Here is a 16,114-nt window from a genome sequence, read left to right on the forward strand (position 1 = left end):
AAGTACTTCTTTCCATGGTCACGTGTAGGAAATTATGTATTTATATATACTTGCTTTTACTTTTCCTCTCTGGACAAAACAATCCAAACAAAGGTAAATCAAACAAAAAGAAATTAACAGGTAGCCCATGTTCTACAGTAAACGGCCAAATACAACTACCATCAATGCAAAACGTTGTACACTTAATTATGAATATATGTATAAAAATGTATCTGTTATATATATTTTTTCTCTCATTGCACAAGACAAGTTGTCATTGGTGGAAAGAAAAGCACACAGTAGCCCAAAAACACACACACACACACACAATGGAGTAGCAATAATAATTATAGATCAAACACAAAACAATAACATTAATAAAGCAAAAAAATCCCAACAGTAAAAGATTAGTTAGACTGTAGGGATTGCATGCATGCAAAAAAGAAAAAAGAAAACAAAGGATGACCTGAGTCACACCACCACCACACCACCATTACAATCAGCACACAAGAATACAGGCCAGTGTAACCACAATCAGTAGTGGTACACGCACCCACACAGAACTGCTGATACTACTGCTGCTGTCTGCATCACCCTTCTTGTTGTTTGTGACTTCAGGAGGAAGTGTTGTTGTTGTTGTTGTTGTGGTGGTGTTGGTGGAGGTTTCTGTATTATCTGCAGCACCTTCTTGGGTACCTGTTGATTCACTCCCCGTTGTTGTACTGTCATTCCCAGCGTTTGCAGCATCACTCCCAGTGTCAGAAGTAATGGTAGACGGTGATGATTGTTGTCCTGCTCCACTTCCACTTTGACCTGCACCTGCAGAGACATTATCAGCTGTTTGGTCTTGTTGTTGTTGCTGTTGTGTTGCTTCAATGTCACCTGGTGCACTGTTGCTGCTGCTCCCAGATTCTGGGTCTTCAGGAACTTCCTGTTCCCTAGCAGGTGGAGGAACTGGCACTTTTTCCTCAGGAACAACTTCTTTAGGAACTTCAGATTGAGGACATGTCTTACCTTCAGTACGCTGAGTACCTTCAGGGCAATTGACATCATCAGCACCAGGGACTTTTTTCTCAGGAACAACTTCTTTTGGAGCCTCAGGTACAGTAACAGAAGGAACTTCAGGTTTTTTAGGAGGAGTGACAGGTACTTTTTTCTCAGGAACAACTTCTTTTGGAGCCTCAGGTACAGTAACAGGAGGAACTTCGGGCTTTTGCACACATGGCTTATGAGCTTCAGAAGGATCAGGGCACTTTGTCTCACTCTCCGTATCAGGGACTTGGTCGGAAAGATCGGCGGCAGGCACTTCTTCAGCGAGGACGTGCACACACGCACATGAGAGCAGGAGAGCGAGGATACACAGCACGTAGCGCATCATCATTACCATTACAATACTTCTTGTAGTAGTCTTACTTCAATCATTTACAGAAAAAACAACACGAGAGAGAAAACCAGAAACAAAGTGAATCAATGTAAAGAAAACACAAAATGAGAACACATTACCAAATAAAACAACACTCAACAATTACAGCAGAAGCACACACATTGCAGAAAGCTGCGATCATGACTCATATAATGCCCAAATTAAAGGAACAACGCATACAATACCCAAAAACAAACAGATAATCCCAATAAACCCCTCAAAGAAAAAAAAAAGAAATTAAAGAGAACGACCATCAGAAGAGTAAAGCACAGAAATAAATCAAAATGCCCCTTCCTGTAGGACCAAGCACATTTACAAATATACATATGTATTCCTTATTATTTTCTCTCCCTACACAAAACACTCCAATACACAAGAATGCAGGAGAAAGCACACAGTGCCTAAGCAAAGAAAGCGAAAAACACACAAATTAACAACACAAACTGCACAAAAATAACTCACAGACCACTGAATATACTGGTCTGTTAAAGCAATTACGAATACAAATTGTAATAACTACTATTTTTTTCTTTGCTCTTATAAAACAGATTACCAAAAACCGTGCAGGGCAAAAGCACAGAATGACCCAGCAAATCACAAGCAAACAAACAAAGAAACAGATATTAACCATTAGCCCAATTTACACAGTAAACACATAGAAATATACACCAACTATGGGTGTAAGTCTATATATGTGTATGTATATATACGCAATTATAAACACAAATATGAATTCATCTGTTATTATTCTTTCCTGTTTTCCCTCACTGCAAAAAACAGTTCATCATCAGAGTGCAAACCCAAGCACACACAGAGAGTGTCCAATAAAACACACAATACCCAATGGCTCTAGTTTATGTATGAAGTTACTGCACACACACATGTGTGAACTAGCAAGAGATGTATACCGTCAGTGAGCAGAACAGCCCAGTTTTCTGCAAACACACACAACGGGAAAAGCAAGTAATGGAGTTATTAGAAAAAGAACACACACAAAAAAAAGTAAAAGAAAAGATATTGCAATTAAAAGATAAAGCTGATAAACAGATTATTAGTTTATTCACCCATGGGGGATGTACGCAAATATAATTATGTTAGTTTAACCATTATTATTATTTTTCTCAAGTGAGTCCCACCTTTCAGCACACAGTAGCGGAGAACAACACAGCCACAATCAGTAGTGGCACACGTACCCACACAGAACTGCTGATACTGCTGCTGCTGTCTGCTTTACGCTTCTTGGGTGGTAGTTTGTTTTCGCTCTTTGCAGGCATAGGAGGTTGCAGTATTGTTGGCATTGCGGGTGGCGTCACCTTAGTGGGTGTATTGGGAGTGTTCCTTGTTGGTGCACTCTGTGCAGGTGATGCAATATTCTCTGCCTGATTATCATTCTCTTCAGGTTGCGTTTTCGTGGGAGCTGAGACTTCTTCACTACTCTCGGAAACAACAACATCTGCACGAGGAGGACGAGCAGGACCACGATTAATAGCAACAGAAGGAGCACCACCAACATTAAGAATAGCATCAGGTACACCAGGAAATCCATTAGCATCGGGAACTTCTGGACCAGAAAAACGAGGTTGGAGACCTGCCCCTACTTTAGGCTTCTCTTTAACACCTGTTAGTTCACCAACACCAGCATCGGGTTCTGTCTTTAGAGTTAAATTAAGAGATTCGTTTGCTTTGGGGACAATAACGATTCCAGGTCCATGAGCACAGCGGACACGCTTTTCTCCAGGCTTAACAGTTTCACCAGGGCGAACACAAGAAGCAGAAGCTTCTTCAGGAGAAGGGGTAGAGTGAGGATCCGAACGAGTGAGAGCAGCACCAGTTCCCTCTTCATCAGTATTTTTTTGAGCAGGAGGAGGAGCATCTAATTGGGAACGAAGAGTTAAATTAAGAGAAGTAGCACGGTCGGGGTCAGGAACCAGAGCAGTATGATGATTAGCAGTATGACTTCGAGCTTCAGCACCAGCACCACGGACACCGCCAACTTCAATAAGAGCATGCTGATCGTCACTATGACCTAAAGCATTCTGTGGTTTTCCAGTAGGTCCAGCAGTTTTTTTGACACCTCCAGCAACTTTTCCTGGAACACCAGGAGCACAAGCAACAGGGGCATTCTTATCAGCAGGGTTTGGACAAAGAACTTCAGGATCAGCAGGATTAAGGTGAGACCCCTTATTTTTATCAGCAGGAATACTCACAGCACCATCAAGCCCCAATTTCTTCACAATAGCATTAACATCAGGCTTACCATGAGGATCATGCGTCCCTGGGTAAACACCAGGAAAAAACCCAGCAGCTGGAGAAGTACCACCAGTTACGGAATGGGTGACACCAGTCCTATCTTGCACTCCAAGGGCAGCAGGATTCTCAACGGGTAATTGTGTAGGACCAGATTGAACTTGATTGGCCAGCACACACACGCCTACATAGCACAACATAAGAACCAGTAAACACACCACGTGGCGCATCGTTTTCCTCATAGTAATAATAATGGAGATCGCCTAAAAGCAAGGGACTAGATAATAGAAAAAACAATATGAGAGATTAAAAATGTAATCAAAACACAGTAACACAAAAAAAAAAAAAAAAAACACAATAATGTAAAAATAAAAACCAAACCAGTAACAGAAAACATATCACCTAAGAAAACTCGGTAATATTATAAATAAGAGGGGAACCATATTCACACGGTTACCACATAAAGCACATCACTCAGGAAACCAACTGCAAAAAAAGAAAATGAATTATAGGTTTTCCAAGTACACGAAGAAAGAACAACTCATTCTAAACGGTCCAAAAGCTATTACGCGTATTCATGTTCCGTTCTTCACTTTCTTTTAATTTCCTTGGTCAAAGCAAACCAATCACCAGAATGCAAACGAAAACTCACACGAGAGCCCAACACACACAATGGAGTAGCAATAATAATATTTATAGGATAAACATAGAGAGAGCAAAAACACACACAAAACACAATAACATTAAGAAACATAAAAAGAAGAAGAAGAAGAGAAATCCCAACAGGTGGAAGATTAGTTAGAATGTAGGGATGCATGCAAAAAAGAAGAAAAAGAAAACAAAGGATGGCCTGACTCACACCACACAATCAGCACACAAGAATACAGGCCAGTGTAACCACAATCAGTAGTGGCATACGCACCCACACAGAACTGCTGATACTGCTGCTGCGGTCTGTATCACCCTTCATGTTGTTTGCAGTCTCAGGAGGAAGTGTTGTTGTTGTTGTTGTTGTTGTGGTGGTGGTGGTGGTTTTGGTGGTGGTGTCTGTATTTCCCACATTATCTGCTTGGTCACTTGGTGAAGCACTTTCTGCAGGTGTAGTGCCGTTCTCAGTATTTACAGCAGCAGAACCTCCATCACTTCCTGAGAGTGAATTGTTACGAGAAGGAGAACTGGGTTGTGCTCCTGCAACTTTCGCTTCATCCGTACTCCCACTTGCTGCACTGTTGTCCCTGCCTTCAGTTGTACCTGCAGCTACTTCAGGTGCAGGAGCAGCAATAGCTACATCGGCTTCACGAGCATCACCATTCTTACCTTGACGGTCTTCCTTCACAGAAGTGGTTGAGGCAGCATCACCAATAGCTGGAGTACCGGGTTTGTCCTCAACAGAATGTGCTTCCTCAGAAACAGAAGGACCATTTGGATCAGGTCCTTTCAGTACAGATGGGGCTGTCGTTTTTGGCGGTGTAGAAGGACAAGAGAGAGAAGAAGTAGGAATGCAAGTGACAACTTCTGTAGTGTCCTGAAGAGGATGTTCAGAAGAATGAGATTGTTGTTGTGATTTGCCACCCTGAAGATTGACAGGACCAGGAGCAGTATCTTCAGTGACAGAACGAGAAGAAGAAGCTCGAACTAAAGAAGGACAATTTCTTTCATTGGTACCGGAAGTGCAAGCATCACTAGCAATATCTGGAGGCTGAACAGCAACATCGACCTCTTCATCCTGCCCATCACGATTCCCAAAATGACACTTATCATCCTCAGAATAGAGAACAAACGCAGCAATAGCACGACGAACAAGAGAAGGAACACCAACAGTAGAAGGTTTAATAAGGGCATCAGAAGCTTTAGGACTATCAGCCCATACTAACCCAGAAGCACAACAGAGTGCAAGAGTTAATAAACAGAACAGGTAACACCTTACCATTACAGTCTTTGTCATTGTTGTTGATTACTTCAAAAGACTGATACAAGAAGAAGGAAAAGAAAGAATTGAGATGACAACAAACAAACATACACCAATACTCACAGTGGAAGAGAAAGAATCAGCAACTGCACAGTAAACCAACAAAAAGGAATATACAGCTTGTATAATAATATGTATCCCTTAATAGAAAAGAAAAAGAGAACATCCCACAATACCCAAATAAGAGAGAGAGCCAAACACACACACACAATACCCCATGTCTCTAGTTTTTGTAATAAATTACTGCACACACACACATCTGTGTGTACTAGCAAGAGATGTATACCGTCAGTGAGCAGAACAGCCCAGTTTTCTGCACACACAACGGGAAAAGCAATTAATGGAATTATTAGAAAAAGAACACAAACACACACACAAAAGTAAAAGAAAAGAAATTCGAATTAATAGAAAAAGCTGGTAAACAGATTATTAATTCATTCACCCATGAGGGATGTACGCAAATATGATAATGTTATTTTAACCATTATTATTATTTGTCCTCAGATGAGTTCCACCGTTCAGTACACAGTAGCGGAGACCAACACAGCCACAATCAAGAGCGGTGCTGCAGTGCGCATCCACACAGGACTGACACTGCTGTCAACATTAGCCTTATTGTGTACAGTGGAGGCGATGTTGCTGCTGATCTCTGGATTGGGTAAAGGAGATGAAGTACTGGGTGGTGCTTCTGTGGTAGTGTTCTCGGGACTCTGTGGAGTAGTGGAATTGGTTTCTTCTGAGTCTGGCGCAGCAGTCGCATTAACAGTTACAGTAGATTGCTGGGTAAGATTAGAGTCACGAGATGGAGTGGCGGTTGATTCTTCACTGACAGTATTTACGGGGCTCGGCTGAGAAGTGGTATTTGTTTCTTCTGAGCCTGATACTGCAGTCGTACCTGGAGTTGCAGTAGAATGCTGGGTAAGATTAAAGTCACGAGATGGAGTGGCGGTTGATTCTTCACTGACAGTATTTACGGGGCTCGGCTGAGAAGTGGTATTTGTTTTTTCTGAGCCTGATACTGCAGTCGTACCTGGAGTTGCAGTAGAATGCTGGGTAAGATTAAAGTCACGAGATGGAGTCACGGTTGATTCTTCACTGACAGTATTTACGGGGCTCGGCTGAGAAATGGTATCGGTTTCGTTGGAGCTTTCTGTGGCAGTGGGAACTGGATCGGCAGATGTTGTGTTTGTGCTGAGTGGAGTGTCATGCGGGGCACCATCTTGAGAAGGAGCACCCAATTGAGCATTGTCGGTGTGTTGATCTCTTGGTGTTAAAGGCTGCACTGTATTATTGTCTCCTGAGGATCTGGTTGAGGCTTCTGTTCTTGAACTCTTTTCTGACGATTCTTGTGTTTGCCCAATATGAGTTACTTGTTCTTGAGACTGCTGCTGAACAGCAACTGTATTATTCTGCTTGTTTCCTTCAGTCGCTTCCGTTCCTTTACACGGTGTCCCATTATAAGGAAGTCCTTTTGCCATACAGTTATAAATTGATTGAACGGGTTCCCTTTCACCAGGATGATACACACCTTCCTTTTCGATTTTTTTTGCCTTTTGCTTATCATGATAAGCCTTCACTGAATGATGAAAATCACTCCAACCAGACCATAAATCACTATCATTATAGAGAACGACCATCACCGCCTTTGGCTGTCCAGCATTAGCAATGGTTGTTGTTGTTGTTGTTGTTCTTGCGGTACGCTGGCGGCAGAGGTCTGCGTACTTGTCACATGCAGACACACGGCTGCCCGCACCGCATGTAAGCCACTCGCTCTCAGCAGCGGGGCGTACACGCAGCGCACCGCCGGCCCCGCACGACACCTCCACAGCCCCACGGAATACACCACGGCCACTGGGACTGTCATTATCAACAGCAGCAGCAGCCGTCATGGTATACCCGCAGGCACAGCACAGCACAACGGCCAACACACACATCACACGGCGCATCATCATGAGAGAGAGATAATAGTTTGTTTCACTTAAAAACACTGATCTAGAAAGAAAGACAACCAAAAAGAAAAAAAGAAAATAAATGAAGTATCAAACATGTTAGGACACACAAATCAATTACCACTATGGAAGCTCACATCGTGAAAGTAAAACCTACCAGTTAAAGAATGCAATACAGCGCAATAACCTTAGTAAGAGTAAAAACAAAAACAAAAATGCCCACACTCACAAATATCTCAAAAAAGGCTGAACCACCCAGCAAAATCATCAAGCAAACAAACAAAGATATTAAACATTAGCCCAATTTACCCAGTAAACATAGAAACATACACTAACTATGGGTGTAAGTCTATATGTGTGTATATATACGCAATTATAAATATAAATTCATCTGTTATTATTATTTCCTTTCACTGCAAAAAACAGTTCATCATCATTATTACAGTGCAAGCCCACACGCACGCAGAGAGTCTCCAAGAACACACATACAATGGAGCAGCAATAATAATAATTATAGGATAAACACAGAGAGTAAAAACACACACAACACACATTAACATGAAGAATCAAAAAAAGAAAAGAAAATCCCAACATGTGAAAGATCAGTTAGACTGTAGGGATGCATGCAAAAAAGAAAACAAAGGATGACCTGAGTCACACCACCACCACCACAGTCAGCACACAAGAATACAGGCCAGTGTAACCACAATCAGTAGTGGTACACGCATCCACACAGAACTGCTGATACTGCTGCTGCTGTCTGCATCACCCTTCTTGTTGTTTGTGAGTTCAGGAGGAAGTGTGGTTGTTGTTGTTGTGGTGGTGGTTTCTGTGTCTGCATTTCCCGCACCTTGTTGTTTATTTGATGACTCACTCTCTGCAGATGAAGTGCCATTCTCAGGTGATGCAGCATCAGAACCAACATCACTCCCTGTGGCCGAATTGTTGGAAGAAGGAGAAGGTTGTGCTGTTTCACTTCCCTGTTTAGATCCACCTTCTTCGGTTGCACTGGTGCCATTTCTTTCAGTTTGACCGTCAGCGGCAGTAGCATCGCTACTACCCACTGCAGGAGAAGCACCAGCATCTTGTGAACCGTTTCTACTTGGAGTTTCCGGAGTCTCTTTTTCTCCAGGAGTAACAACAGCAGGTGCTTCAGCACGATCGCCACGCTGTAAATCAGAAACAGAACCGCGGTCACTTTCAAGACGGCTTTCACCATCGGGACCTCGATGTTCGTTACCATTATTTCCATGATTTTCATTTGATTTAGCATGATTCTCTTGTGTTTGGTTTTTACAACCAGACCCACCAGAAGCGCAATTCTCTTGAGTTTCATCAACATTGGTAGGGCAACTCTCCGCCCCAGAAGGAGGTTTCACACACTCAGCATTAGCAGCGTCAGATCCAGCACCGCCAGGAGTACACGGAGGATCATTCTCGCCTGGAGGACAAGCTTTAACATCAGCAGGTGGTGTTGCAGCAGGACGAGGAGCACCAGCAGCAGAAGCACCTACCGCTTGTTTCGTGTTTGATGGCAGACCTGTACGGCTTTCAGTTTCTTCTTCCTGTACCTTTTCAGCTTCTGGAGGTGACCGTCCCGCGGATGGTAGTCTTTCGCACGGTTTCTTTGCTTCTTTTCCTGACCCATACTGTGTTTCTTCCACAGTATCTTCCAAGTGTTTTGTCATCTCATCATGGTTCTCATCACTAGAAGTCGTCTGAAGAGCCGCGCCATCAAGTTGCCCATCAGCTTGAGCCGCTACCTTAACACTGCAGACACAACACAGTGCGATCGTCAGAATACAAAGCACACGTCGTACGGCCATCATTTCTTTTTTTGTTGGTGTTACTGTATATCAATTCAGTGGTCCAAAAAAAAATAAAGAAGAAAGGAGAAACAGAAACACAGATAATGAGATAAACATCAAACAACAGAAAACTATTGCAACACAATGACAAAAGAGAAATTGCTAACCATAACTCAGATAGTGCCCAAATTAAAGTAAAAACGCCCACAGTACCCATTACCAAACAGATAATCCCAATTAACCCCCCAAAAAGAAAAATAAAATTTATGAAAACGACCAACAAGAACAATAAGCACAGAAATAAATAACAGTGTCTCTCTTCTGGTCGAACCAATCACAATTATAAATACACTTATGTATTCCTTATTATTTTTTCTCCCCACAAAACACTCCAACACACAACAATGCAGGAGAAAGTACACAGCGCCCAAGAAAAAATAAAAAAAACACAAATTAAGAAGAGGACCAACCGCACAAAATAACTCACAGACCACTGAGTATGCTGATTTGGTCAAGTAATTAAGAATACAAATTGTAATAACTACTATTTTTTTCTTTGCTCTACATAAAGCAGACTACCAAAACCGTGCAGGGCAAAAGCACAGAATGACCCACGCACACTAAAGCAAACAAAGAAACATGTATTAATCATTAGCCCAATTTACCCAGTAAACACATAGAAATACAACAACTATGGGTGTAAGTCTATCTGTGTATATACGCAATTATAAATATAAATTCATCTGTTATTATTATTTCTTTTCTTCCAAATCTCAAAAAGCAGTTCTTCATCATCATTACAGTGCAAGCCCAGGCACACGCAGAGAGTGTGTCCAAGAACACACACAATACCCCATGGCTCTAGTTTTTGTATAAAATTACTCCACACACACACACATCTGTGTATACTAGCAAAAAATGTATACCGTCAGTAAGCAGAACAGCCCAGTTTTCTGCACTCACATAACGGGAAAAGCAAGTAATGGAATTATTAGAAAAAGAAAAGACACACACAAAAGTAAAAGAAAAGATATTCGAATTAAAAGAGAAAGCTAGCAAACAGATTATTAATTTATTCATCCATGGTGGATGTACGCAATTATGATTATGTTAGGATAACCATTATTATTATTTGTCCTCAGATGAGTCCCACCGTTCAGTACACGGTAGCGGAGAACAACACAGCCACAATCAACAGCGGTGCTGCATTGCGCATCCACACAGGACTGATACTGCTGTCAACATTGGGTCTGTTCTGTAATGCGGAGGTGATGTTGCTGATTTGTGTGTCGGTTACAGGAACAGGAGATGGAGTGGTGGTTGGTGCATCAGTGACATTGCTCTCGGGACTCTGGGGAGTAGTGGAATTGGTTTCATGTGTGCCTGATGTGGCAGTCGTATTAACAGTTACAGGAGATTGTTGCTGGGTAGCATTGGAGTTGCCAGCTGTACTGTTATCATCTGTGCTGCTCGATGCTCCTTGTTCACCTTGTGGCACCTCAACGTTACCAGGTCTTTTCGATGATTCTGTTGGTTCCGGTTCACGTTCTCCCGCATCGTTTTCTGTTCTTGTTGGATTCGATCCTGGCTGTTGGCCTTGTCGATCAATTCCCTCTGCAGCTTGCGATTCAGTGTCATCACCACCTCTTCCAATGGTGGGGCGTGCCTCCGCTTCATTTCTCGTGGGAGGCAGTGTTAGAGGTGTTTTTTCAGCCTTCGGAGCGAATCCAAATTCCTCACAGTTTATTCCATCAACTTTATGATTGGGATCTTCCTTGCACTTCTTATACTTATTGCTTGTATCATTAAGAAAATCATCCCACTCCACATCAACAGCAGCAGCAGCAGCCGCCATGGTATACCCGCAGGTGCAGCACAGCACAACGGCCAACACACACATCACACGGCCCATCATCATCATGAGAGATACAAGGGTTTGGATTGCGCAAAAACACTGATCTAGAAAGAAAGACAACCAAAAAGAAAATAAATGAAGTGTCAAACATGTTAGGACACAAAAATCGATTACCATTATGGAAACTCACATCGTAAAAGTAAAACCTACCAGTGAAAGAATGCAATACAGCGCAATAACCTCAGTAAGAGTAAAAACAAAAAAAAAAAGGCCCACACTCATAAATATATCAAAAAAGGCTGAACCACCAAGCAAACCACAAGCAAACAAAAAGATATTAACCATTAGCCCAATTTACACAGTAAACATAGAAATATACACCAACTATGGGTGTAAGTCTATATGTGTATACGCAATTATAAATATAAATTCATTTGTTATTATTATTTCTTTTCGTTCTCACTACAAAAAGCAGTTCATCATTATTATCACAGTGCAAGCCCAGGTGCACACACAGAGAGAGTCTCCAAGAACACACACACACAATGGAGTAGCAATAATAAATATTATAGGATAAACACAGAGAGCAAAAACACACAAAACAAAACACATTAACATTAAGAAACAAAAAACAAAAAGAGAATCCCCAACAGGTGGAAGATTAGTTAGACTATAGGGATGCATGCAAAAAGAAGAAAAGAAAACAAAGGATGACCTAAGTCACACCACACCACACCACCACCATTACAATCAGCACACAAGAATACAGGCCAGTGTAACCACAATCAGTAGTGGTACACGTACCCACACAGAACTCATACTGCTGCTGCTGTCTGCCTTACGCTTCTTGGGTGGTTTGGTCTCGCTCTTTGCAGGCGTAGGAGGTTGCAGTATTGTTGGCATTGCGGGTGATGTCACCTTAGTTGGTGCATTAGAAGTGACCTTCGTTGATTCACTCTGTGCAGGTGCTTCAATATTCTCTGCCTGATTATTATTCTCTTCATGATGTGTGTTCGTAGGGCCAGACACATCTTCATTACGCTGGGAAACTTCAGGAGTAGGAGGAGGTATGGGACCGGAACCACGATTACGAGCGATAGTAGGAGCACCACCAACATTAAGAATAGCTTCAGGCACACCTGGAAACTTAGGATTGAATTGTTTAGGTTGTTCAGCTGGAGTAATACCAGGAGCATCGCCAGCATTAGCAGTATTAAGACCAACACCGGGTTTAAGCCCAGCACCAAGACTTGGTTTCCCTTTAACTTTTCTCTGAGAAGCAACACCACCATCAGGCTGAGACTGAAGAGTCAAATTAAGAGAGTCGCCAAGCTTGGGATCAACATCAAGAACGGGAACAGTTTTGGGCTCCGGTTTCCCAGAAGTGTTTTTAGTAGCGGTAGGAGCTTCAGGGTAATATCTGATAATGTAGTCGCCTGGTTTCACATTAACTTTCGGTGGTTGACTAAAATTATCAAATTTCGAGCGAAGAGTTACTTGACGATTGGCAGCAAATTTGGGGTCAGCAAAAACACCAGGAGCAGTATGTTCTTTAAGATTTTCAGAAGAAACTCCAGTGGTTCCAAGAACTGCTCCAGCAGAAGTACTTTGACCGCCGGAAATACCACCAGGAGGACCAGCAACAGCACCAACACTGCCAGGAACACCAGGATCACAGGAAACACCGTTAGCACCAGGGATTCCACCAAACACTTGACCTTTGTTATTACCAATCTGGGGGCAAGTAGTAAGAGGAAATGCAGGATTGTGATGAGAATCAGATGGTAAACTTTTAGTCTCGGGTCTATTAACAACACCTGGTTGGCCTGGGTTAAAACCAACGGCAGGTTTACCAGAGCTAACTCCATCAGCATGTCCACTCATACCTGGATAGAAGTCAGACTGTTCAAGAACACGTGGAGCTGCTTCAACAACAGACCGACCAAGTTCAGTGGAAGGTTGATCAGCTGACACGCCTCCATAGGCGCAGCACACCATAAGAACCAGTAAACACACCACGTGGCGCATCATTTCCCTCACAGTCATAATAGCTATAGTGGGTTTCGCTTAAAAGCAATGGACTAGATAAAAGAAAAACAATATGAGAGATAAAAAATGCAATCCAAACACAGTGACAACATAGAAACACAACAATGTAAAAAAAACACAAACCAGTTACAGAAAACATATCAGCAAAGTAAACCCAGTAAGAATACGAAAAAAAAAGCCAATCATCATACGATACAGGGCAAAACACACAACGACTCAGCAAAATCATCAAGCAAAAAAACAAAACAGATATTAAACATTAGCCTAATTTACCCAGTAAACACAGAAATATACACCAAATATGGGTGTAAGTCTATATATGTATAAATACACAATGATAAATATAAATCCATCTGTTATTATTATTTCTTTTCACTCTCAATGCAAAAAGCAGTTCATCATTATTACAGTGCAAGCCCAAGCACACACAGAGAGAGAGTCTCCAAGAACACACACACACACAATGGAGTAGCAATAATAATAATTATAGGATAAACACACAGAGAGAGCAAAAACACACAAAACACAATAACATTAATAAACAAAAAAGAGTATATCCCAAGAGGTAAAAGATTAGTTAGACTGTAGGGATGTATGCAAAAAAGAAAAAAGAAAACAAAGGATGACCTGAGTCACATCACCACCACTACTACAATCAGCACACAAGAATAAAGGCCAGTGTAACCACAATCAGTAGAGACGCACTCATCCACACAGAACTGACGCTGGCTGCATTCTTCCCTTCACTCTTCGCTCCTGCAGCTCCACCATTTTCACCAGAAATCGTAATGCCAGCTTCACGAAGCGCCTTCTCATTATCAGCAGCAATACGAGTCGCTTCAGGTGGAGTACGAATACTACCAAGCTGAGCATTAAACTTGGCTTCCACGTCAGCAGTCTTTTTCTTAATCTCATCCACATGTTTCTGATGCTCAGCAGCCATTCTCTCAAGATCATTAGTGGCGCCAGCCGCCACACAGACAATTGCCACACTTAGAAGCAAAGCCAGAAGATAAAAGAAACGGCGCAACAACATCATGTCAGGAGTTAGCTTTCTTGTTCTTGGGGTATAATGAACTATCCAAAGAACCACAGAAGAAGAGAAATTCATAGTAAAAACAAACCGTCAATAAAGATACTCATAAAGAGAGAAAAGGAAGAGAACACACCACTAAAAAAAGAGATTTCACAGAAAAAGAACAACACTCCACCAGACCAAGCCCACGAAAAAACAAAACAAAACCAAGAACAGGACCATTATCAGTCCTTAATGAGACTATTCATCCCCTCAAATCTGAAGAATGTAACATGAGATGGAAATCCCAATCAGTATAATTCCAGCAATACCCAACGTAAATACAAAACACATGCAAACATAGAAAGAGTTCCAGTTAATTAGAGTTACCACAAAAACTCTAAAATACCACAGAGAGAGAGAGAGAGAGAATAAGAGGTCCAATATCCTCATTATCGCTCTACACTTCTCTTGAAAGCAAAACCCCTCAATGTTCACATTAGAGAATATCATCACAAGAGTTCAACCACAGTATATGCAAAGATACTCTGGAGCATATTCTTACTTGCCCCACCCTCTATGGCCATCGTAAAAAGATTCAGCCTTGAAGGAATAAAAATACCTGAACCACAGTTTAGCAATGCAGCTGTCCATATATTTCTTGTGTGAACTCTATTCAACCTCCCTGACTCTCCCCCACCGGCCCTCCTGCAGTATATATAGTGGTAAAAGACCACAAATACACCCAAAGAGAAACCACCCATTGGCTATAGTTTTACTTGCAGTGTTCCTTTATGCCATCAGCCCAATGCTTCAGCTTGCATTTAGGTTTGCAGCCCAACAGAATGGAATGGGAGTGTCTCCAGTAAACACCACAAGGTCTCCGGATATCACTATACCACCTTCAGGATGACAGTTCATCCTCAACCGTCTTGGATGCATCTACATGTGTAAAGGAAGAATAATAACGCTGAAACAATAAAGAAAAAGAACACAGGAAAGGGAAAATAAATAGGAGAGATTACAACAGTGCAGCAGAGTAATAATACAAAATGTAACAACAACAAGAGAAAATAGTCCCACACAAAAAACCATGTTTACAGTACCAATCATCAGTACGACTCCAGAGAAAAAAGAGAATGCACACAACCCACTGTACTGCGGAGGACCCCCAACCTGAAATCAAAGAAGCAAAAAAAATTAAAAAAACAGAATCAGCTGCCACAGCACATACAGTACTACAAAAGTACATCCTTCCATAGTCACGTATAGGAAATTATCAATATATATATTTATATGTATATTTGCTATTACCTTCCCTCTCTGGACAAAACAATCCAAACGAAGGTAAATCAAACAAAAAGAAATTAACAAGTAGCCCATGTTCTACAGTAAACGCCCAAATACAACTACCATCAATGTAAAACGTTGTAAACTTAATTATGAATATATGTATAAAAGTGTATCTGTTATAAATATTTTTTCTCTCATTGCACAAGGCAAGCTGTCATTGGTGGAAAGAAAAGCCCACAGTAGCGCAAACACACACACACACAATGGAGTAGCATATATAGGATAAAAACGAACAAAAAACAGAAAAATAAAGCAAAAAAAAATTACCAACAGGTGGAAGATTAGTTAGACTGTAGGGATGTATGCAAAAAGAAAAAGAAAACAAAGGATGACCTGAGTCACACCACCACAATCACTACAATCAGCACACAAGAATACAGGCCAGTGTAACCACAATCAGTAGTGGTACACGCACCCACACAGAACTGCTGATACTGCTGCTGCTGTCTGCATCACCCTTCTTGTTG

At 41.6% G+C, this 16,114-nt stretch overlaps 8 protein-coding genes across 8 annotated transcripts; all 8 read right to left on the bottom strand.

The window, feature by feature from the left end:
- Window positions 1–478: 478 nt before the first annotated feature.
- On the bottom strand, window positions 479–1,366 carry TM35_000901000 (titin-like; the record flags this gene model as incomplete). The annotated part of the gene is made up of 1 exon (XM_029031474.1): window positions 479–1,366. One exon carries the CDS (start codon window positions 1,364–1,366, stop codon window positions 479–481), a length of 888 nt encoding a protein of 295 aa, XP_028877219.1.
- Window positions 1,367–2,541: 1,175 nt separating this feature from the next.
- Window positions 2,542–3,879, bottom strand: TM35_000901010 (uncharacterized protein; the record flags this gene model as incomplete). The annotated part of the gene is made up of 1 exon (XM_029031475.1): window positions 2,542–3,879. One exon carries the CDS (start codon window positions 3,877–3,879, stop codon window positions 2,542–2,544), a length of 1,338 nt encoding a protein of 445 aa, XP_028877220.1.
- A 638-nt stretch (window positions 3,880–4,517) lies between these two features.
- TM35_000901020 (uncharacterized protein) lies at window positions 4,518–5,594 on the bottom strand (the record flags this gene model as incomplete). The annotated part of the gene is made up of 1 exon (XM_029031476.1): window positions 4,518–5,594. One exon carries the CDS (start codon window positions 5,592–5,594, stop codon window positions 4,518–4,520), a length of 1,077 nt encoding a protein of 358 aa, XP_028877221.1.
- Window positions 5,595–6,136: 542 nt separating this feature from the next.
- TM35_000901030 (uncharacterized protein) lies at window positions 6,137–7,570 on the bottom strand (the record flags this gene model as incomplete). The annotated part of the gene is made up of 1 exon (XM_029031477.1): window positions 6,137–7,570. One exon carries the CDS (start codon window positions 7,568–7,570, stop codon window positions 6,137–6,139), a length of 1,434 nt encoding a protein of 477 aa, XP_028877222.1.
- Window positions 7,571–8,241: 671 nt separating this feature from the next.
- On the bottom strand, window positions 8,242–9,396 carry TM35_000901040 (uncharacterized protein; the record flags this gene model as incomplete). Its single annotated transcript, XM_029031478.1, has 1 exon — window positions 8,242–9,396. One exon carries the CDS (start codon window positions 9,394–9,396, stop codon window positions 8,242–8,244), a length of 1,155 nt encoding a protein of 384 aa, XP_028877223.1.
- Window positions 9,397–10,531: 1,135 nt separating this feature from the next.
- Window positions 10,532–11,296, bottom strand: TM35_000901050 (uncharacterized protein; the record flags this gene model as incomplete). The annotated part of the gene is made up of 1 exon (XM_029031479.1): window positions 10,532–11,296. One exon carries the CDS (start codon window positions 11,294–11,296, stop codon window positions 10,532–10,534), a length of 765 nt encoding a protein of 254 aa, XP_028877224.1.
- Window positions 11,297–11,980: 684 nt separating this feature from the next.
- Window positions 11,981–13,276, bottom strand: TM35_000901060 (uncharacterized protein; the record flags this gene model as incomplete). The annotated part of the gene is made up of 1 exon (XM_029031480.1): window positions 11,981–13,276. One exon carries the CDS (start codon window positions 13,274–13,276, stop codon window positions 11,981–11,983), a length of 1,296 nt encoding a protein of 431 aa, XP_028877225.1.
- Window positions 13,277–13,934: 658 nt separating this feature from the next.
- Window positions 13,935–14,390, bottom strand: TM35_000901070 (uncharacterized protein; the record flags this gene model as incomplete). Its single annotated transcript, XM_029031481.1, has 1 exon — window positions 13,935–14,390. The coding sequence occupies one exon, from the start codon at window positions 14,388–14,390 to the stop codon at window positions 13,935–13,937; it is 456 nt and encodes a 151-aa protein (XP_028877226.1).
- Between the last annotated feature and the right edge of the window lie 1,724 nt (window positions 14,391–16,114).

This window comes from Trypanosoma theileri (assembly GCF_002087225.1).
Source record: "Trypanosoma theileri isolate Edinburgh chromosome Unknown TM35_Tth_90_V1, whole genome shotgun sequence".
NCBI lineage: Eukaryota > Euglenozoa > Kinetoplastea > Trypanosomatida > Trypanosomatidae > Trypanosoma > Trypanosoma theileri.